General features: G+C 41.1%; 1 protein-coding gene across 1 annotated transcript; it reads right to left on the bottom strand.

Annotated features, from left to right (window-relative positions):
- Positions 1-498: 498 nt before the first annotated feature.
- Positions 499-21,008, bottom strand: exoc3 (exocyst complex component 3). The gene is made up of 16 exons (XM_044218834.1): positions 20,853-21,008; positions 19,512-19,717; positions 16,284-16,503; positions 15,860-16,032; positions 14,685-14,897; positions 13,443-13,621; positions 12,946-13,062; positions 12,166-12,283; positions 11,614-11,739; positions 10,396-10,496; positions 10,062-10,172; positions 6,855-6,996; positions 2,365-2,487; positions 1,951-2,112; positions 1,550-1,671; positions 499-901 (listed from the first exon to the last, which is right to left on the bottom strand). Exons 2-16 carry the CDS (start codon positions 19,653-19,655, stop codon positions 697-699), a joined length of 2,256 nt encoding a protein of 751 aa, XP_044074769.1. The 5' UTR covers positions 19,656-19,717; positions 20,853-21,008; the 3' UTR covers positions 499-696.
- Positions 21,009-22,265: the final 1,257 nt, after the last annotated feature.

Genomic DNA, 22,265 nt, shown 5'->3' on the forward strand with positions numbered 1-22,265 from the left:
TAACTGCAGAGCTATACTGATACTCTTGAACCCTCCTCTCAGCTACACTGTTATTTTAGCTCAGAAAAGTTCACAGTGCAATTTAATTAATTAACTAAAGACCTTAAATCCAACGTAGCAGCATAACTATCATTTCTGTGTCTTTTGATTTATTTCTATTTCATGTATAGTAACATACTTCTTGTTGTACTCAACAATGACTTTATGGTATTTGCTCATATGAAATCAGGACCGTATAATGTTTGGGCCAGTTTGAGTTCTTTTGTAATATATCCTCGTGGATTTTATTGCATTTTTGTTCACTAACTTTGTGCGTTTAATTCAGAGCGTTGACAAATAAGGAGGAATTTGTTTGGAAGTTAACTGACATCTGTGCACAAATCAAAGTACCGTAGTGGTGCAGCAGCAAGATGAGGAGAAAAGGAAGTAAAAGGCAGGGCTCCAAATCCGGTGATGCTTTAACCTCTAATTAGTAGTCATACCATATATGATACAGTCCACTTTTACAACTATAATTTTATTATTTTGTTGAAGCAGACATGTGATCAGGATGACAATAAAAACAGCAAATAAAGGGTGGGGACTGTAGAACACAGCAAGCTTCATTAAACAATTCAAAATAACTGAGTGTCTGGAAAAAGAAGTTTGCTTATGTTATCGTGTCTGAAGGTGGAAGTAGCATCATGGTGACTGGCTTTATTTGAGCAGCTTTGCAGTTGCCATGGAGGTCATGGTAGTCATGGTCGTCATGGTGATGGTGGGCACAGTGATGTCTTTGAAGATGGGCTGTGTCACACCAGAGTAGGATACTTTGTTCTCGCTGAGAGTCCCGATGATCATCTGGCGCATTTCCCTGCTTGCATCACCACGCACTGCCAGCAACGCCTGGATGTGCTCCTCCCTACGGACAGCAGAAAGGACAAAAAAACCATAGCAACATTTAGGCAATGTGGCATGAAACTGCTTTGTGATTACCACCTGATCACCCAGAAAGCAGAGTATAACATTTATGTACAAACTCATTTAAGACACTTATTACAGTATATTTTTTAATACAACCACTTGATGTGTTGAGTATCATCCAGATACAGAATGATGTTCCAAGGTTTTAACTTTAAACCACGAAGAAACCCCTCAGCCTGTCAAAAACAGATTGCTGACTGTTTCCATTGATCATCCCATCACTATTACAGTGCGTGAGCATGCCTCAAGCCAGACAATGTGATTCCTGCCAAACCAAATATATCTTGCAGATAGGAGAAACTGTATTTCAGGGTATATATATATTGCAGCTGCAATTCATTGTGAGGTGTAAACACTACTGTGCTGCAATAGATGTTGGCACAATACTATAATGCATGATACAATATGATTTATTTTCATTATAATGGAAATATGCTCTCAGGGTGAAGACACATAAGTTATTAGTTAAGATACATGAGGTGAAATGGCCGTCAAAGAGTGTGTGTGTGTGTGTGTGTGTGTGTGTGTGTGTGTGTGTGTGTGTGTGTGTGTGTGTGTGTGTGCGTGCGTGTGTGCGTGTGTGTACCTGATGTCAGGATATTTGGACACCAGAGTGGTGACCTCCAGGAACAGCAGTGTGGGGTCAGTGAGCTTGAACACTTCAGCGATGGCAGCGATGGCACCACAAAGCCGGTCTGTGTCTTCACCCTACACACAACAACCAACCAAAGTTAGGCAAGTCCCTCCAACCCTAAAAGGTTTTCCTGTCGTTATCATGCCACCTGTTACACCATGTCCACAGTGTGTACACTGGATCTGTTCAGCCATAGTACTGCTGTGTACTAGAACGTGTTTTGACAGCCTTGGCCTTTGTTGACAGTTTTGTTAAACTCAACACAGTAATTAATTGCTGGTTCAATAAGTTAAATGCTGGTGTTGAAAGTGAATAATATTGCAGTATATATAAGCCATTATATGTTAACTCACGGCAGCCAGTTTCCTGAAGAGGAACTTGAACTGATCAGCCTCTTTGATCATCCTTTCGGCTCCCTCCCTCCTCTCATCAGCATTTTTAAAGGTGATCCTCTTCTGCATCACTGCTTTAATGTACTCCACCACCACCCTGCGCAGAGCCTCACTCGTCATCTCCTGCACACACCACAGCCAACATGTCATAAGATCACATTAATAGTCTCTGTATCATAAATACAAGATGGCACCCACAGGGATCATAACTCTCCCATAGCCATGGAACTGAGAATATGCCACATGTTGGATTCATCCAAAGTTAGTTGGTTCCACCTTACCACATGACAAACATTTTCATTGAGTTTCATAGGAGTTAATTAAGAATTTTTGTAAATACTATGTTAAGAGCACTGTGTTCTGCTCCCATCCTACCTGGTTGAAGGGTTTCTTGATCTTGTTGAAGTCATTGAAGTAGTCCTCCACTGTCACACAGATGGTGTCCACAGCATGAGAGCCTGTCAGCCACTTCCTGGTCAGCAGCTCATTCAGGTGATGCTGGTCAATGCAACATCAAACTCAAAGCAATTAAATGCATTGGAGCATTTTTTAATCACTACAAATTCCTTATGTATAAGCGTCAAGTTGTTTTTTTCCTTTTTTACTGTCAATTAAAATGGAAAGCAAAATCTTGAGTCCAGTTGCACATCAGTTAAAATGAGTGACATTAATATAAATACAATGCATTAAAGCACTGAGAAGTGTTTGTAGTTCTAAGAAAATGTGTTTTGACTTTGAAGCAAATGTTTGCAAAAAGCTCAAAAAATCTTATTGGATAATTTATTCTGCAGCGTAAACACCAACAATATTTCCTATCACACATTCTGTGAATGTCAATGAAATTGTTCACATCAAGTACCAGTGACTTTTTTGGATTGCATAGTGCAGCACAAACCAAATTCATCTAAATTGTATTAGGGTGATGGCAGAAGTCACAGCAGAGGAAACTTCAAAACCTCACAGATCACACAAATCTGTTTAACTAGATAACTAAGTGCCAGAGGCAGTGCTTAACACTGGATGTTATCCGTCTTGCGCACATGCAGGTCGAGTATATAATATCATCTAAGTCACACATGACCCGGGATGACGTAGGGCAGACCTACCTATATAAGCCCACGTCATCATGAAAGATGTCCCTTGTATCTTCTAGCAGATAATCCGCGAATGCAGGTTGAAACTAACAGCTTAAAAAAGAAAATAGCCAGTGAGTCTTTGCTAGTAGCCCTGCAACCGCATGGTTGGAGCTATGGTTTCGTACTCCAAGGGCTGCGATTAGACAATCACAGCTACACTCCTACCTATCAGACTGGTGTTTTCGCCAGTACTCTCAGCACAAAGCGTTACAGGTAGGCTAACGCAGGTGTTTTTGCCAGCTCTGCTAGGCTAGCCAAGGTAAGTATTCTTTACTCCTCTTTACAGTGATCTTTCAAGAGGAGTCTATTTTCGGGTCCATTTAAATGTTTATTGCTACTGGGCTAAGTGCTTGCGGTTACAGTGATTATCAAGGTTTGCATTAGAATAACCGGTGCCGGCTGTTTATTTTCCCTTAGCAGAAAATAACTTCTTAGTTGTAGTTAATTCGTTGCTCCCTGACGACTGCTTCCGCTCGTTAAAGCATGTATCTCCTTAGTTGTGATTAAAGAGTGACTGCTCCCCAGTATGTGTTTTTGCTCGTGGGTAAAACGTCCTTTGTTGTGAATGCTGTAGAGGTGCTTCATTGCCTCAAGTTAAAGAAGCAAGTTACTCGTTCCCAAACATTTGCTTGCTCATTTTGTAAGCGTAGCCCAAAGGAGTCAGTACTAGTGTCTTGTTACTGAGGGAGTTATTTTGATTAGTTATTTCTAGCAGTTTGCTGCTCCCTGTTACTAACAAGTGCCTCCCCCAAGTAACACGTTCTCTTCTACATCACAGGCAATACAGGGCTCGATAGTGTTTCACTCGCATTTGCGACTAAAAATAGATGTGTGCGAACTAAAATGTATTTAGGAGCGTGAATAAAAAGTATTACAAAATTCAGCGCAAGCAGCCTCTATTTCTTTTTTCAATAACCCAACAATGACGAAAATAATGGTCACTGCACTGAACTAATGTTGTCCGTTGAAAAAAATAACTTGATCCACTCGTCAGCACAAAGGGCCCTCTAGACACCACGTTTTCTGCAAAAGCAAAACAAAAAAAAACCCCTCAAGAGTGAACACGCAGTGAGCTAGATAGATAGCTAAAGTTGGCTAGCAACATACACAAAGTATGAAGCCTATTAATCATTATTTACAAAGACAGAGTGCGACAGAAACGGAAACGAATTTTGACTGAAACAGTCAATCCCTAGGAGGAGATGGACAAGGAAGGTGACGAAGTAATGTTAACTGAAGCCCCCTGGTGCTTACAAAAGCTACTGAATTAGTGATATCCTTTGTGTCTAAACGGACTTTTTTTTTGGTGTTTAAAACTAAGAAGAACTACTTTACTATAGACGTGTTCAAACTGTTCATACAGTTTAAAGCAGTTTAAAGTATAAATAATTACATAATTATTAAATAAATTCAGTTTGAAGCAGAAATAATTAAAAACCTAGTGTAGTGTGTTTTTGCTTGTAAATGTCTCCACGTATGCCTTTATTAAGGAAAAACACATCATTTGATAAATTATCATTGCGCCCCTAAAGGTCTTTATGCACTCCTAAATTTTTCAACTTAGGACACATGTGCTCCTTGGGAGAAAAGTTAGCGTCAAGCCCTGCAATAACTGCAGTTTGCATTTGAAGGGCAGGCCTATCAGTTCAAGGTGCTCCTATTCTGTCTTTTACTAGCCCCGTGAGTCTTCACGAGGTGCATGCGGGCAGTGGTATGCAAATCCTTCCATATTACGACGATTGGCTGATCTGTGCTCAGGCAGAGCAGGGCACCACTGCCCTTCTATGTCATGTGAAACGATTGGGTCTTACTGTCAATCATGCCAAAAATTGTGTCATACCCAGCCTGGACGTCTGCCAAATGCCTGCCTCCCCAACTCCACAGCGAGTAGAGGCCATACTCCAATTTCTCTCTCTGTTTTCGGAAGAAAAGGAGGTTGAAGTACAGCCTGTATCTTAGGCTGTTGGGTATGCTGACATCAGTAGTGCCACTGGGCCTCCTGTACTTGCGGCAAGTTTGACCAATGGTCTGCATTTAGATCCGCGGCTACATAGATCCAAGAAGGTCAAGGTGTCCAGCCAATGCCTCCTGGCATTGCAGCTATGGAGAGCATATCTGGCTAGGGGTGCTTCATTGGGTTCAATCTCTGCACGATGCAAGGTAGTTGTGACCGATGCCTTGCCCTCTGGATGGGGGGGCAATATGTCAGCACAGAACAGTGAAGGGGCTCTGGAGAGCACAGGAAATGGCGGAGCACATAAATGTGCTCGAGCTCCGTGCTATATATTTGGCGCTCCGTGATTTCATACCATATTTGAGGGGCAGGCATGTTCTTGTACAGTCCGACAACAAGTCAGCTGTCTGCCATGTCAATCAGTCAAGGTGGCACCAGGTCAACCCAGTCGCTATGGGTGGCATGACAACTCCTTGTATGGGCTTTCCTTTGCTTTTCCAGCCTCAGGGCAATGTATCTGCCAGGGTCACAGAACGTTGTGGCAGACTTTCTCTCCCGCCAGAAACCTCCCTCAGGGAGTGGAGACTCCACCCCGAGTTGGTAGAGCCAATATGGGGCAAATATGGCACAGCAGAGGTGAATCTGTTTGCCTCCGAGTCCTCAACACATTGCCCTCTCTAGTTCTCACTGATGGAGACAACGCGTCCATTGGGACAAGATTCCCTAACACACCTATGGCCAGATCATCTCCTCTGTGCCTTCCTACCATTTCCACTGATAGGGGGAACGCTACACAGAGTCCAGCAAGGCAACCACAGACTCCTGTTGGTCGCCCCAAACTGGCCAGGGAGGCCCTGGTTTCCAGTGATGCACAGGCTTCTGGACGGAGATCCATGGTGCCAGCCCAGGAGAACAGACCTGCTCTCGTAGCTGGGGGGTCACATCTGGCATTCGAGCCCAGGCGGTAATCAAAACCATTATGGACTCAAGAGCACCTTCCATCAGGGCACCAGAGTGGAAGATATTTTCTGAGTGGTGTAGGGCTCACAAAGAGGTACCTGAGAGTTCCTCTGTGCAAATAATACTGTGGTTTTTGCAGTCTTTGCTGGAAAGGAAGCTATCAACTTCTATCTTGAGGGTCTACGTGGCTGCTATTTCAGCCAGGCATATCAGAGTGGGTAACCAGACTGTGGGGTCTCACACTCTGGTGACCTGGTTTCTTAAAAAGGAGCCCAGCGGTGAACCCCCCCGCAGGCTGTCAAGGTTCCCCCCTTTGAGTCTCTGGAGCAATCAGGCTAAAGTGGCTTTCAGCAAAGGTTGTTTTTCTTCTGTTGATGACATAGGCAGGGCTGCCTTATGTCATTCCAGGTCGCATGTGACATGTGTTGATATTAAATACTCGACCTGCACATGTGCGAGACGGATAACATCCAGTGTTAAGCACTGTCTCTGGCAGTCATCCAGAATTCATAGAACCGTAGTTACATACATAACTCTCGTTTTTTGTAATATGAGTAAACTGCCCATAGCCAGTGAATCAGTTAATTTCATGCACACTGTGTAAACCAATATGTATGAGTATGAGAAAATATGAGTGGATTATTGAAGCCCCTGAGCACATGGTTAAAAGGAATTCATATTTGTAGCAAAACCTTAAATATATATATAAAATACAAATTGCTTTGTTTAAAAGAGCAAAGACTTTGCTACAAACACAACAAATACTCTTTAAACATACATTAAATATAGTTCACTCCGACAACAGCCATTCTTACTTCAAGGTCCAGGAATACTTCGTCCAATAGGAACTGACATCCCTCCTTGGCCACCTCACTGAGAGTCCTCTCTATAGCGGCATCACTGTCAGTAGGCTCTGAGGACTGAGAGTATTTCCTCTTCAGACTGTTGATGGACTCTCTGAGGAACACATGGGATAACTGTCACGCATTAAAATATTGATCCCCGAAGTGTTCAATATGAAATAAATTAAAAAGACACTATGAAATAATCATATCAATAAATTGTGTAAAATCAAGCGAATAATAATAAGCAAATCAAAATATAATACACTATAATACAGGTAAGATAAATTAAGTACAAAGTGGATATAAGAATAAAAGCTAAAATAAGTGTAAGTACCAAAGTGGATTTAGAGGTTCATAGGTTGATAAGTATGTATGGTCTAATAATACAATGTAATATAAGTAATAAGTAATGGTGCAATAATGAGTACTGTCAAGTTAAGTGTAGCTTATTAAGATGATTATGAGATGGTGGATATTGCACAGCAGTAATAGAAGTATGAATAAATATAGGGAATTTGATGAGCCATACAATGAAGTTGTGGGAAAGAGTAGTGGAAGCTAGGCTAAGGGCAGAGGTGAGCATTTGTGAGCAGCAATATGGTTTCATGCCTAGAAAGAGTACAACAGATGCAGTATTTGCTTTGAGGATGCTGATGGAGAAGTACAGAGAAGGTCATAGGGAGTTGCATTGTGTCTTCGTAGATTTAGAGAAAGGAGCTGTGGTATTGTATGTGGAAGTCTGGAGTGGCAGAGAAGTATGTTAGAGTGGTGCAGGAAAGGTGTTGGAGACGGTGGTGAGACCAGCGATGTTGTACAGCTTAGAGACAGCGGCACTGAAGAAAAGACAAGAGGCAGAGTTGGAGGTAGCAGAGCTTCAGATGTTGAGGAGCTCTTTGGGAGAGACGAGAACGGACAGGATCAGGAATGAGTACATCAGAGGGACAGCTCATGTTAGATGTTTGGGAGATAAAGTCAGAGAGGCCAGATTGAGGTGGTTTGGACATGTTCAGAGGAGAGACTGTGAATATAGCACTGGCCACCACAGACTCATAAAACATCTTCAGCATCATCCAGCAGATGTTGAAGGACCTCAGCCTCCTCAGAAAATAGAGGCGGCTCTGGCCCTTCCTGTAAACAGCTTGAGTGTTCTTGGCCCAGTCCAGTTTATTATCCAAGTGTACTCCCAGGTACTTGTAGTCCTCTACAATGTCCACACTGACCCCCTGGATGGAAACCAGGGTCACTGGTGCCTTGGCCCTTTGTAGGTCTACAACCAGCTCCTTAGACTTTGTCGCATTGAGCTGCAGATGGTTCTGCTCACACCATGAGACAAAGTTCACCACCACAGCCCTGTACTCAGACTCATCACCACCGCTGATACATCCCACCACAGCAGAGTCATCAGAAAACGTCTGGAGGTGGCAGGACTCTGTGTGGTGGCTGAAGTCTGTGGTGTAGATGGTGAAGAGGAAGGGAGAGAGGACAGTCCCCTGAGGGGCCCCAGTGTTGCTGACCACGCTGTCCAACACACAGTGCTGCAGACGTACATACTGTGGTCTGCCAGTCAGGTAGTCCACAATCCATGACATGAGGGGGGCATCCACCTGCATCGCTGCCAGCTTCTCACCCTTCTCATCGCCATATACTGATTCTGATTAATATGCCACTGCTGAGTATGATATATTGACGCTCATTTTTTTTCCAAAGAACATGATTTAATTGAAATTCTTTTCGATTCTATAAATGTTAACTCTAATGGGAAGATATGTTTGATATACCACTTCCTTGGAGACAGGAGCTTGATTTTTTGTTGTGTCTGATATCAGGACTCAATATTTCAATTAAACATTTTATACAAGATCCTTCCAACAAGACAAATGCTTTTCAGATGGGAATTATGATCAAAAATGTTGTTTTTTTAATGATGTTAATGCCTTGTGGGTGAAAATCAAGAGATAGCTAGCTTTGTTCTATTGCCTTAAGTACAGTATGTGCCCACAAACAATACTTGGTGATTCAAGAAGAGGAAATCCTCTTGTCTTCAACACTGTACTATTCACTAAAAAAATTATTATTGATGTAAAGACAAAAGAAAGTTTGACTTTTGTGGCTTTTTGTTCGCTTGTTACGCACGATCATATACTTCATAATTGCAAATAGGCAAGGGAAGCCGAATGATTATGAGAAGAAATGGTAGATGGTAAATTAAGGCCACGTCCAGAAAAATAATGGAATTGTTTGTTTTAGTATTTTTACTACTATTATTATTAGTGTGTGTGCTGTTTTCTTGTTGTTTGAGCTGAATGCTCAATATTGTAACACTGAGACACTAGTTATGGATGGCTTTAATTTGAACTGCCTAACTGATGTATCTGACCAGCTAAAAGATATGTTTAACTACCTAATACTAACTTATTTCAGCTAATCACGGACCCTACTAGGCCAAACCAAGAACCTTCAATGTCCACCCTCATACTGTAGATTCCAAAAGAAATGACAAAATCATAGCCTTTGGGAATCAGTGATCATTGTCCAGTAGCTAGCATCAGAAACTCAAAACGGACTACATCATAACCACATATAGTTAACAAAGATACATGAAAAACTTGAACAAACTAGCCTTCCTGAATGATCTGTACCATAGTAATATCAATCATACTACCATCTTTCAATAGAAATTTCTCTGCCACTGGCCATTTGTTTCTGCAGGTTCATGGTGTTTTCCAGATCCACAGATAAAAATTCTAATAATTTCCATACCTCCACTCTGACTCGTTTTAATATTGAGAGGGTCACAGAACACAAATATCTTGGCATCTGGCTTGATGAAATCACATAGAAATCCTTGTTAGTAAACTGCAATAGAAGCTTGGCCTTTACAGAAACAAACCTTTACAGTACAGAAACAAATGTATCTTCCCCCTGACCTGTAGAAAGGGGGTTGTTGAAGCAGTTTCCATCTCAGTTCTCGATTACGGGGATGTCATTTATTGATCTGCTGCTCCACTCTGAGGCCGCTAGATTCTATTTACCATTCTGCCCTCGGATTTATAACTGGTGACAATTACATAAAGAGTACAGTCTAGACCTGCTCTATAGGAAAAGTGCAATGGCGCTATATAAATAAAATTGAACTGAAAGTGTAAACACAAGTTAATGCATACAATGAAATCTTACTTGAATGTCTGGCAGTTGTTAATGATGGCTATCATGTACTGTACATAACATTGAGGTAGCTGTCTGTCTCTCAGGTGCTCCTCTTTGTAGGCCATCGCCTCCTCTCTGTACCTACACACAACAAAACACACTTCTGTTAGGTTTACACAGTAATTGTTAGAATTATTACCCAGGTTTTAATATTATGTTGTTTAAGATAATTTTCAAGATTCTGACATATTTCTCCATTGAGCTTCTGGTGTATGTGGTGAAATGAATCCCATAAATCTAAAGGATAGGTTTAAGAGACCTCAATCACATCAGAAAGAAAGTCAAAAACTATGATAAAAAATACCTGATAAGGAAAGTGTTCATCTGTTTCAGGCAGAGCTTCAGAACTTGCTCTTTGAAATCCCCATCAATCTGTGCAGCAACTTGCAGGTTTTGCTCAAACATCTGTTGAAGAGTGGAGTGAATATACATTAAGACCAGGAAGAGAGAGAATGAGTACTGTGATCTCCAAGAAAATGTTTTCAAGGATCAGGAAGCAAACATACAGTGGCTTCAGGAAGTATTCATAACCCTTCAGTCAAATGCTGGTAAAATATGAAAGTGGCTGGTAGATTTCAGACACAAAATAATAATTTACTATTGAGTGGCTGGTGAATTTGAACATTTCTCTGTCAGTGGCTGGTAGATGTTCACATTTTAAAATTTCCCAGCCTGGTTCAGACCATATGCTGTGACATTCACACTAAAACTTAGATGGATCCAGTTTCCTTTGATCATTCTTGACTTGCCTCCAGAACTTGACTGGAGTTCTTGTCTTATAAACTTAAACTTGTATCAAGGTTTTTTTTGGGCAACTTGGGGGCAGCTGAAACAAGCTGTAAAAACAACACTGACATATGTTCGCCTTTTAAGTTGATATGGTTAACATATTAGCAACCATCTGCCTATTTACACATCCTGCAGACATAGATCAACATTAGAATTCATTTGGAGTCGTTTCTCTGGCCACCTGATGAATGTAAGTCCAATATTCACTCTCTTTTTAGCGCTGGTTTGCTCTCCACCAACTCCTGAGGAATATATTAGTTGGCCAAACCACACACACAGTAGTCAGAGATTGAGGAAAAAATTGTCTGGTCTGATGAGACAAATCTGGTCTGATGAGACAAATCTGGCCTGAGAGCCAAGTGCTGAATCTGGTGTACAGTTCATCACCAGGATGATAACATTCCCATGGTGAAACATCTATAGCAGCCGTGTGTAATGGGGATGCTAGTCAGCAGAGGCACAAGAGAGCCTGCTCCTAAGTAGCCACATGCTATGATGTTGCAGGAGTGCATGGTCAACATTTCACTTCTCAGCAAGGACACAAACCAAGTCCATAGTCACTTAAATCTGGAAAACCTTTAGGAAAAGTCTCTGAATGTTGTGTCCCTCCTGAACCTGCATCTGAAACCACCCACTGAAAATCTGTCGATTCATTCTCTATATCTGCTCATTCCTATTCAGGGTCAGGAATACTTCATCAAAAGTCCAAAGCGGATGTGTGTGTGTGTGTTACCTGAAAGACGATGGCAGGAAGTGTGGTTTGGTAGTATCCGTCTTGGTCAGCCTCAGGCTCTGTTTCTTTCTGCCAGTCCTTCTTGTCTGTTTCTAGGGCCTTCCGCAGCCAGCCTGTTATATTAGACTGAAGACATGGACAGTCAAACAGAGAGTCTGGGTCCACACTAAACACAAAGATGGTTTGTAGCATTGATTCTGTGCCACTGTAACCTGGTTAACTTTTATTCATTATTCATATTATGACACTATGGCATTTTTCTGTGAATGTTTATCTGACACTTAATAGCCCTGTGCAGGGGAAGGTGCAAGGCTGGGAGAGGCGTTGTGACACAGGGAGGTAGCACAAGGCAAGATTTTGGTAATTAAAAATAAATAAAGTTACTGTGATTGGATGGAGCAGGTCTATTTTGAGTGCAGCACTCACAATTTGATTATGTGGAGATTCAACCAACAGGTCCAAATGAAATAAAGGCAGGCATAATGTGACAACAGGCTAAAGACCTTGAATGGAACATCCATTAGTGTTCCTGTTAGTGTGAATGGTGCTTACTGTAAAGGTCTTGACATATTTGCTGAGCAGGTCGTCCACCACATCCTGAGTCAGCAGAGGCTCCAGCTGGTTGATGTCACACTCTGAACGGAGCTCTGGATGGCCCATCATCTCCACACTGAAACATACACATGCACAAATACAGATTCTATAACTATAAATCAGTTCCACCTGCAGGTTCCTTATAAATTCTGTGAGCCTGTGGTAACACGCTATGAGCTAAGTCAATAAAGTATTTCTGATTAAGTCTTTTCCTTAAAGGAATAGTTCGACATTTTGGGAAACACACGTGCTCGGCCAGTGTTTGGTTTGTCTGTTCTGGGCTACTGTAGAAACATGGTGGTGCAAAATGGCGGACTCTGTGGAAGGGGAACGGCTCCCTCTGTAGATATAAAGGGTTTATTCTAAAGGTAATGAAAACACAACGATTCTTATTTTCAGGTGATTCTAAACTAATGAAAACATACTTATGAATATTATATTCAATTTCTGCCAATAGATCCTCCTAAATGTTACACACTGGTCCTTTAAGCGGAGTGCTGTCCTACTCCTGATCTATTACCCTACAGAGGACACCATGAAGATGTCACAAATCGCACTCACAATCGTCACATCATCACACATGACTGAGGAGGAGGTAACATGGAAAATACATAAAAGGAGTTTTGCCTGTATGCTAGTGACTAGTACAGTTCTGTCTTTGAACTGATCAATGTCCCACAATAAACACCATGTACACGGACAGAGCTTGTGAAAGTGTGTGTTTGTGTGTGTGTGTACCTCTTATATGTGTTGAGGACCCAGGTTAGCAGGGATACGATCTCATTAGCCTCCAAGTCCTCAGAGGCCAGTTCTTTGACACGAGTGGACACAGCATTGTGGTAGAGACTGAAAAACCTGAAACACACATACATACATGTAAGCAAACACTTACCTGAATGTGTTAAATGATAGTGGAAAAAATGAACAACTGAATACTTTTGACTTTTTGCAGGTTTTCATCAGTTGGTAGTGTAACAGTTCACAAAATTCATGGTTCAACTTAACACAATTTGATACTTTCTCAGGAGTGCATGAAAATGTGACTTCCATTTTCAATTCATTGTAACATTCAACTGTACAAATGTACCTCAGAAGTGCTTGGATGTGGAAGGACAGTTAGGTGGCCAGGCAAAACAAGTTTTGCTACCCTGAATGTGATGTGTTCCATAATCTTGTGTTTGAGACCTGTTATGTGCTGACAGAAAAAACAGACTCATTCATTTTGTATCTGTTACCTGTTGAAAGTATTGTAGTGTGGGGGGAAGCACTGCACCATGAGGTTCTTGACAACGATGAGGTCGTCCAGAACATATTTCCTAGTTATTTCTAGAAGACGAACCAGCCACATTTTATCAGCCTCTCTTGTCACTGACTGGGTGCCTTCAATGCGGGTGCTAACTGTACCCTCCAACACCTGCAACAGAAACAGATCAAAGACAGGAAAAGCTCATTGGTTTTGGGGCTGAGTCAGTATGGTTGGCCAAAAAAACCACCTCTTACTAATGTAAAGGAAACTAAAACTTCAACAACACGTCCATTCCACAGCAAATCAAATTGCACCATGAATTCTATACTATTACGTACTGTCACAAAAATGAGATGCAATCTACAAAACCTACTGGTGATAACATACCATGTTCCACAGACAGTCATGTTCCACAGTGGTATCATGATGTGAGAACATTCATGATGATAAACATTACTTTGAAGCAGCCTTCAAAGCAGCCTCCATATGGTGTCCATATTTGGGAATAGACCTGACTGCTGTGTAAAATTTGTGATGTTTTACAAAGAGGAAGGAAGAGAGAAGAATGACTGAAGACAAGAATACTAGCAAATCGGATACCAGCAATTTAGGTGAAAGGAGAAGTCTGAGTGGGATAGCAGTAAAAATCAGAAGATGAGTCGGATGAAGAGTCAGATGACGACAGTTAGAAGGCGAGAGGAAGAAGAGTTCGAAGGTTAGTAGGGTTGGATAAGGAATAAGAATCAAAAGAAGAAGAAGACAAGTCAGACAAAGATGAAGGGTCAAAGAAGAGGAGGAAGAAAAGTCTGATGAATTAGAATCAGAAGAAGATGATGATGAAGCAAAGTTGGATGAAGAAAAACAAGGATCCTCAAACTAGGGGCTAGACAGTAGGGCTATACCGTATAGTTCATAACTTTGATATTCGAATTCTAAATCAACATTCGAATCTCTCTCTCTCTTTTTGTCTGAGGATTTAAACATTTTTTATTAGGGTGATGACGTCATAAAATATGACAACAGACATTAGAAGCTTCATTTGAAAACCTCAATCGAATCTTCGAATGTAAAAAAAAAAAAAGACATTTGGTACAGCCCTACTAGACAGTAGACAACCTCGGGGCAGGCAACCTCAAAGAGATAATCAACTTTATTCTAATTGTCCAAGTAACATTCTTCATAACTGAGTATTGGAATGGGTGTAACTCTGATCCTTCATCACTGCTCTTACCTTGAACATCTTGTCCTTCCACTGTTTGGGTCGCCCAGGTGGGATGAACCCGGTCTGCTTCTTACGGTCAACCATACGCCGATCAATCTTCTCCTCCCGTTCAATGATACGAACCACTGACACCAGCATGGTAGGGTCACGACGAACTGTTACCATGGACCTCTGCAGTACCATCCATAACTGTTTGGCCAGCTCATCTGACAACCCCTGAACCTGGAAGGGAACAGAAAGAGATTGAAAACCGACTGCTTTAAAAGCTTTGACTTATGGGGTTACATAATAACTAAAAATGTTTTAGATAGAATACAACTGTAATGTCCACCAGAGAGACAAACAATACATTAACAATAAGGCCCATTGTTTGCAAATAAATTGATGTAATCAAATGAGCAGTTTGGTTTGAACTGATTTTATTAGTATTTTATGTTTCCTGATTAGTTTAGATTTGGATTTATTGTCCCAGAGGGAGATTTGTTTCCACAGCCAGTACAACACGGACACATACAGTATAGATATATGCACAACATACAACAGTCTCACAAAACAAGACAGGATGAGACGCAGACAGGGACGCTAACAGCAGACATGACAGATTGTGACGTAGTCGCAGAGCACATGCCGATTAGCCAATTGGCAATTACAATACAAAGTCCTCCTGCAGCAAAGACAACTCTATAGTAACTTTACAGTAATAAGTAAAAAGGAGAAATGGTGAGAAAACACACACGAGTTGCTAATGATGTGCCCCAGTCACGCAAATAAGATAAACGGCTGTTTGTAAGGTCTATATCTGCACACAATACTAGCAAACCTAAAGCTTAGTATTATTTGTATTTATATTTGTAAAGGCCTGTATCTTATATAAGCTTGTTCCAAATAAAGGCCTGGTTCTCTCTGCTGTTGAGGTATAGGCATAGAGGTGCCACTATTTGGTAATTCAAATGTTCACAAGCCGAATAGATATTTTAAATTACATTAAAAATTTACAGCACTGGTATCAGATCAGTTTTCTCTCATGAACAATACCCTGAGTTTAGGTATCTGTATTGGAATTTGTATTTGGGGAGAGAAAATGGTGAGTTTGGTGCATCCCTAAGTATGTAGATGATATGTATGAAGTTCAGATCTTTTACATATATGTTACAATGCTCTAATAGTCGTTCACTTGAACTTACATCTTCAAAGTAGATGGAGATGAGGTTCATGTCACTTGTGTTCTTGCTGTCCATTCGGTACTGCTCATACATGAGGTCATCCCGTGAACACTCCAGCTCCATCAGCTTCCTGTGGGCCTGCAGCAGCTCTGCCTGCTCTATCAGCTGCTGCGTCTCTGCCACAATCTCTGGTACTGTACACACAGCAAAGTGACAAAGACACAGAGTACTAAGAGCAAGAGAAAGCAGGAGAGAAGTTCATCTGTGATAATATTCAAGACCAGAACTTTTCCTTCCCAGAAGAAGAGTCTGAGTCAAATTTCATGGATAGCTTGTTGTCTCAAGCCTGTCTAAAGCCTGCGATGTTTCTATAGTGACAGTATATTGTCTGTGATAGGACGCAAAACTGTTGACATTTTTTTAGATAGGACTGAACTAAGCTTACCAGAGAAAATGTTTTTAAGGTTTTCCACAGCAGAGGCCAGCTGACTGTGTTGAACTACAGCATCCTTGACGTCTTTCAGGTTCTCTATGGTGTTGATGCTCTGCCTCCAGTCTTTACTCACATCAGCCAGTGAGCTCTGGATGTCTTTGACATCCAGCAGGGCACTGTGCAGCTGGGTCAGTCCAGTGCGAACGCCATCCAGCTGGGACTGGATGGCTGCCTGAAGGATATCAGGGGCGATCAAGAGACAGATATTATTGTTAATAACTGAAGTTTGTATAATTATTAATACACTTTTTTGGTGTCAATTAATAATAATGTGGTATATGATAAATGCTTGCTTTCTTACTGAGTATGTGTCACATTACCATGTAGAACAGCATAGTGTATGGTTGGTCATTGTTAAATACAATAAAGAAATATTATTTAGCTTTAATCAAGTACAAATAATAGGGATCTCTACCCAAGCAATAATGGTAAAAAGTATGCACCAGAGGCTGACACGCTATTTGGAATCTAGTGGTTCCCATCTGATGGGAGGACTATCACACTATGACATCAAGATCAGGAGTGGGCGATATTTAAAAAAAAATTAGTTAAAACATATGCCTGTTGTCACACATTGGAGCCAGATCAGAAGTCTACAGGTTAGGGAGGTCCAATGCAGAAGCACCAACATAAACAAATTATTTTAAAATTCAAAAGGACTGAAAAGGGAACAGAAGTGAAACTGAGGGGATCACGATTGGGATTATGATGGGACGGAACTGGCAATGACAAAAGTCAGCAGAGGAAACATTTGGACTGGGCAGGATGATTTTTTTTCCAGGGAAAAAAAAAATTGACACGAAGCTAAAGTTAACTATATTTACTGCATTATTGTGACATTCAAACTTCACTGGTATTTTGATTGACATATTGCTTTAATCCTTTGAGGTTACAACTGATGATGACAACTTGACAAACTTAATTTCATTAGCAATTATCAATAATTTTTGCGATTAGTCGATAAATTGTTTTTGCCCTGAAGCTGTTAGTCAATGAATCTTTTTTCATTCAACTGAAAATGAATCAATAACAATTTTGATAATCACTACTGCCAAGTCAAAATACCAACCATTCCCTGGATCCAGCCTCTGAGGATTGGTGAGGAATTGCTGCTTTTCTGCGTTTTATCTTTTTAAACTGATTATCTTTGGGTTTTGGATTGTTGACATTTGAGGAGAACTTGTGATTTTTGACTAATTTCTGACATTTCACTGCCAAAACATTTGCTGGCGAATAGAACAGTGAGGGATTAGATGTGTAAAATGAATGAGTGTCTACTGAACTATACTGTACTGTCTGTTCTGGATCAGTTAGCTAACCCAGCCTCTCCTTGTGCCCCTGCTGATTGTGAAAAGTTTGTTTTGCACTTTGCTGGAAAGGTGGAGTTAATAAGATCTGATATCACCCCCAATCCTGCCTTTTTAGATGTGGATCACCTGCTTGGGGATTCTTTGAGCAATTTTTCTGCTGTTACTCTGCCCGAACTCACAGACATCATGTCTCTTATGAGAGTATCCTCCAGCACTCTGGAAAAAATCCCAACTAGGTTTTTATTGGAAGTTATGGATTGTATTGCGCCCCTTTTACAAATTATTTTTAACAGCTCGCTGTCTCCTGGCTGCGTCCCTGATTACTTTAAAACTGCTTGTGTCCAGCCAGTCCTAAATAAACCTGGGCTTGATCCCACCCTCCTGGATAACTATCACCCAATCTCCAAATTGCCTTTTATTTCGAAGATTCTCGAAAAACTTGTATCTAAGCAGCTTCTTGCTGCTGTGGAAAACAATAATACCTTTGAAAAGTTCCAATCTGGCTTTCATCAGCACCACAGCACTGAGACAGCCCTTCTCAAAGTCACCAATGACCTTTTAATTTTAATGAATGCAGACGCAGGCATGTGTTCAATTCTTGTGCTGCTGGACTTAAGTGCTGCCTTTGACACAATTGATCATGGCATTCTTCTAGATAGACTGAGGCACTGGGTGGGCATATCTGGCACTGCACTAGACTGGTTCTCGTCTTATTTGTCCAATAGGAAATTCTGTGTCAGCATTAATAACTTCATGTCATCCTTCTCCCATATCAAGTACGGTGTGCCTCAAGGTTCAATTCTAGGACCAATACTGTTCTCCTTATATATGCTCCTTGAGTGATGTTATTCGCAGACATGGGATTTCTTTTCATTGTTATGCAGATGACACACAGTTGTACCTCCCTGTCAAGCCCACTGACCTCAGTACGCTGAGTTCTCTGCAGGACTGCCTGTCTGACATAAAAAACTGGATGTCGATAAATCTTCTTCAGCTCAACTCAAATAAAACTGAAATCCTTGTTATTGGGCCCCAACACATCACTAAACAAATACTGCCATCTACTGATAACCTGTCACAACATATCAAGCCTGTTGCAAGAAATCTTGGTGTCCTGTTTGATAGCAATTTATGTTTTGAGCAACATATCACTAAGCTTGTCCAATCATGTTTCTATCACCTCAGAACCATTGCAAAAATCCGATCTATTTTAAATCTTAGTGATGCAGAAACTGTTGTACATGCTTTTATCTCCTCACACCTTGATTATTGTAACAGCCTGTTCACTTGTCTTAATCAAAAAACTTTGACAGGACTGCAGACTGTACAGAACTCAGCTGCTAGGCTGTTAACCAGGACCAAGAAGTACGACCACATCACACCTGTTTCAGCCTCTTTACATTGGCTCCCTGTTTGTTTTAGGATTGATTTTAAGATCTTATTGATTACTTTTAAGGCTCTTCAGGGCCTGGCCCCAGACTATATTTTAGACCTTGTAATCCCTTATGAACCTTCACGTAGTTTGAGATCTTCAGGCAAGGGTCTCCTGTCTGTTCCTGAGTCCAGGATGGAAACTAAGGGGGACAGAGCTTTTGCCATCAGGGCTCCGAGGCTCTGGAACAACCTGCCCGAAGAAATTAGGCTGTCTGAGTCAGAGTCTCTTTAAGTCTCTTCTCAAAAACACATTTTTATCTGAAAGAAGAAGATCTTGATTTTACCTGAACTGGCTGTTTATTTAATTGCTTATTGTTTTGCTTTTGTGTATTTTATGTATTTTATTTCTTTATATTTCATCATTCACATCATATTATTATTATTATTATTATTATTATTATCATTATCATTATTATTATTATTATTAACACATCACCTTCAGTCTGGCTTCCACAGATGCCTTTTTGCGGGCCTCTCGTCTTCTGTACTGCTCCACTTTGTCCAGCTGGTCCGATCGCTGCAGCATCCCTGCCACACGCTGCACTGCTGTGGCAACTGCCTCTCGACTGGTCTCCTCCATAGTGTTGCTCAGTAGTATAAAGTACTAGCCGTATCCAAAGGTTTCATGCAAACACTCTTGAGCTAAAAAGAGAAAAATACGGACTCTCACAAGTCTGTCTTCGAACATAATGAAACCACACGTATTAAAATAATCATACTGTTTGGTGTCAGAAAGAGATTATAAGCCTGTTCAAATGATACACTTTTACACAGTGACCAATGTTTTTGAGAACATTGTTTCAAGAAGATTTCTTGTTCTTTCTTGAATTATGACTGTCACACCAATAGATAAAAAAACCCACTTGATCTGGCTAAGTGTTTATTAAAGCAAACGCAAAATATCTATATTAAGTAATAATTTCAGTGTTTCCCTATCACATTGCAACTATGAGTATAAAAAGCTCTCAACAAGTTCTCTCTACGAGACACTGTGGCACAGCTATGCATGTCATGTAGCTGCTTAAAGGCCTATTCGGTCAAAACATTATAGTTACATTCACATCAATAGTTAATTATTAGATTCAGCATGGTGGTTTTCAAAGTGTTGTGAGACCGATTAACAGCGAGTGAAGCAAGACGCCACAAAATACACAGAGGCAAGCAGTTCCACTGATGAGCATCAGGGCAACTGTAAGAAAAGATTCAAAAATAAATACATAAACAGCAATATTTCTCAGGGGGGACACACCTAGAACGTGTTTAAAAATGTAACGTTAGCTATATCAACTTCAGTATTTAGTTCATGCTGAAGATGAAGAGGTTCCTGTCACAACAGATCCACTGTACAAACAATATGGCTAGAAAGCATAAAAGGACAGCTGGGACAGCCTTTCTTACATTTTCTTAGAGTTATTCAGATGTCAAACATTGTTAAATGGCTTCACTAGTTTAAATGCAGCATCGAGTAATGTTAGTAATGTAATGTTGGTAACTACAGGATGGCAAAGTAATGACAGATAGCGAGCTAGCGGTTAGCTAACATTATATTAGCATAGTTTTTATTTTGACAGCTGGTAAGCAGCGGCCGGACAAACTATCCACTGTGACATCTAAAGTGTCAAATAAAACATCAGGAACGTTTTAGCTAATCCTACTAATTCACTTAAATCTTCCAGCTCAATACATTCAATAGCATAGGCTAACAACGGAGGGGAAAAGGCTAACACTCACCGCCCGTGAAACAAGCTCACTATACAAACCCATGAAACACTCTTACCTCAAGCACTTAGGGAATAAACGTGGGGAAGATGAAAAACATTCTACAAATATAACATTAATATTTCTAATGGAGATATGCTGCTGTGCTTCCACTTCCTCTTTTGAACTCCGCCCAGAACGAGTAGGGTCTTCTTCTTCTTCTTCTTCTTCTTCTTCTTCGTCGTCTTTTTCTTTATTGCGTTTCATGGCGGGTGGCAACCAGCTAAAAAGTGCATTACCGCCACCTACTATATTGGATGTGGACCAGAGTTATCTATCCCCTTAATTAAACAAACAAACAAAAAACATATTTCACTGATCACTACATTCTTTTGATCAGCCCAGTTTCTTTCAAATAATGTAATGAAATACATTTTTTAAGACTAATTTCTTCCACTCCAAGCTTCCTGATTTCCCTCTAATGATTCGTGCTCCAGAGTACTTTTGGCAGTGAACAATTACATGCTCCACTGATTCCTCTGTTTGACAGGGCTCACATAATCCTGAGGGATGGCCGTTTATTAAGTGCAGGGTTTTATTAAGTCCGGTATGTCCTACCCTCAGCCTCGTCAAGACGTTCTGCTCTTTGGTGCCCACTTCTCTGCACTGCAGAAAGGTGTCCTCCGGTGTTTCCTGTGTCCCAGCTGTGCTGCCACTGTTTAATGATGTTTAATGATTATTCCTTTTGCTTCAGATTTACTGAGTGAGATGTCCGTGATCTCCTCATGCTTCAGAGCCTGTTTTGCTAATGCAGCCACACTTTCATTGCCTTAATCCCTCTGTGAGCTGGTATCCACACAAATGTCATATTTTTAAATCTGTACAGCATTTCATATATCTCATGTAATGGCAAGAACGGACTGCATGACTGTATAACATACACATGACTCTCTGATATATATATAAAAAAAAACCTTCGTCCTTCACCCTCCGCAGGTGGTCTCATCCTTCAAGCTCAGGTCCTCTACCAGAGGCCTGGGAGCTTGAGGGTTCTACGCAGTATCTTTGCTGTTCCTAGTACTGCGCTTTTCTGGACCGAGATGTCTGGTGTTCTTCCAGGGATCTGCTGTAGCCACTCCTCCAGTTTGGGGGTTGCTCCGATGACCACGAGCACCACTGTCGCCTTCACCTTCCAAGCCTTCTCCAGCTCTTTTCTGAGCCCTTGGTACTTCTCTAGTTTTTCATGTTCCTTTTTCCTGATGTTGCCATCACTTGGTATTGCCACGTCGACCACAACGGCTTTCCTCTGCTGTTTGTCAACCACCACGATGTCAGGCTGGTTCACCATTACCATTCTGTCAGTCTGGATCTGGAAGTCCCACAGGATCTTGGCTCGGTCATTCTCTACCACCTTTGGAGGTGTTTCCCACTTTGACCTCGGGGTTTCCAGTCCATACTCCGTGTAGATGTTCCTGTACACTATGCCAGCCAC

Source organism: Siniperca chuatsi, linkage group LG13 (genome assembly GCF_020085105.1).
Source record: "Siniperca chuatsi isolate FFG_IHB_CAS linkage group LG13, ASM2008510v1, whole genome shotgun sequence".
In the NCBI taxonomy this organism is placed as follows: Eukaryota; Metazoa; Chordata; class Actinopteri; order Centrarchiformes; family Sinipercidae; genus Siniperca; species Siniperca chuatsi.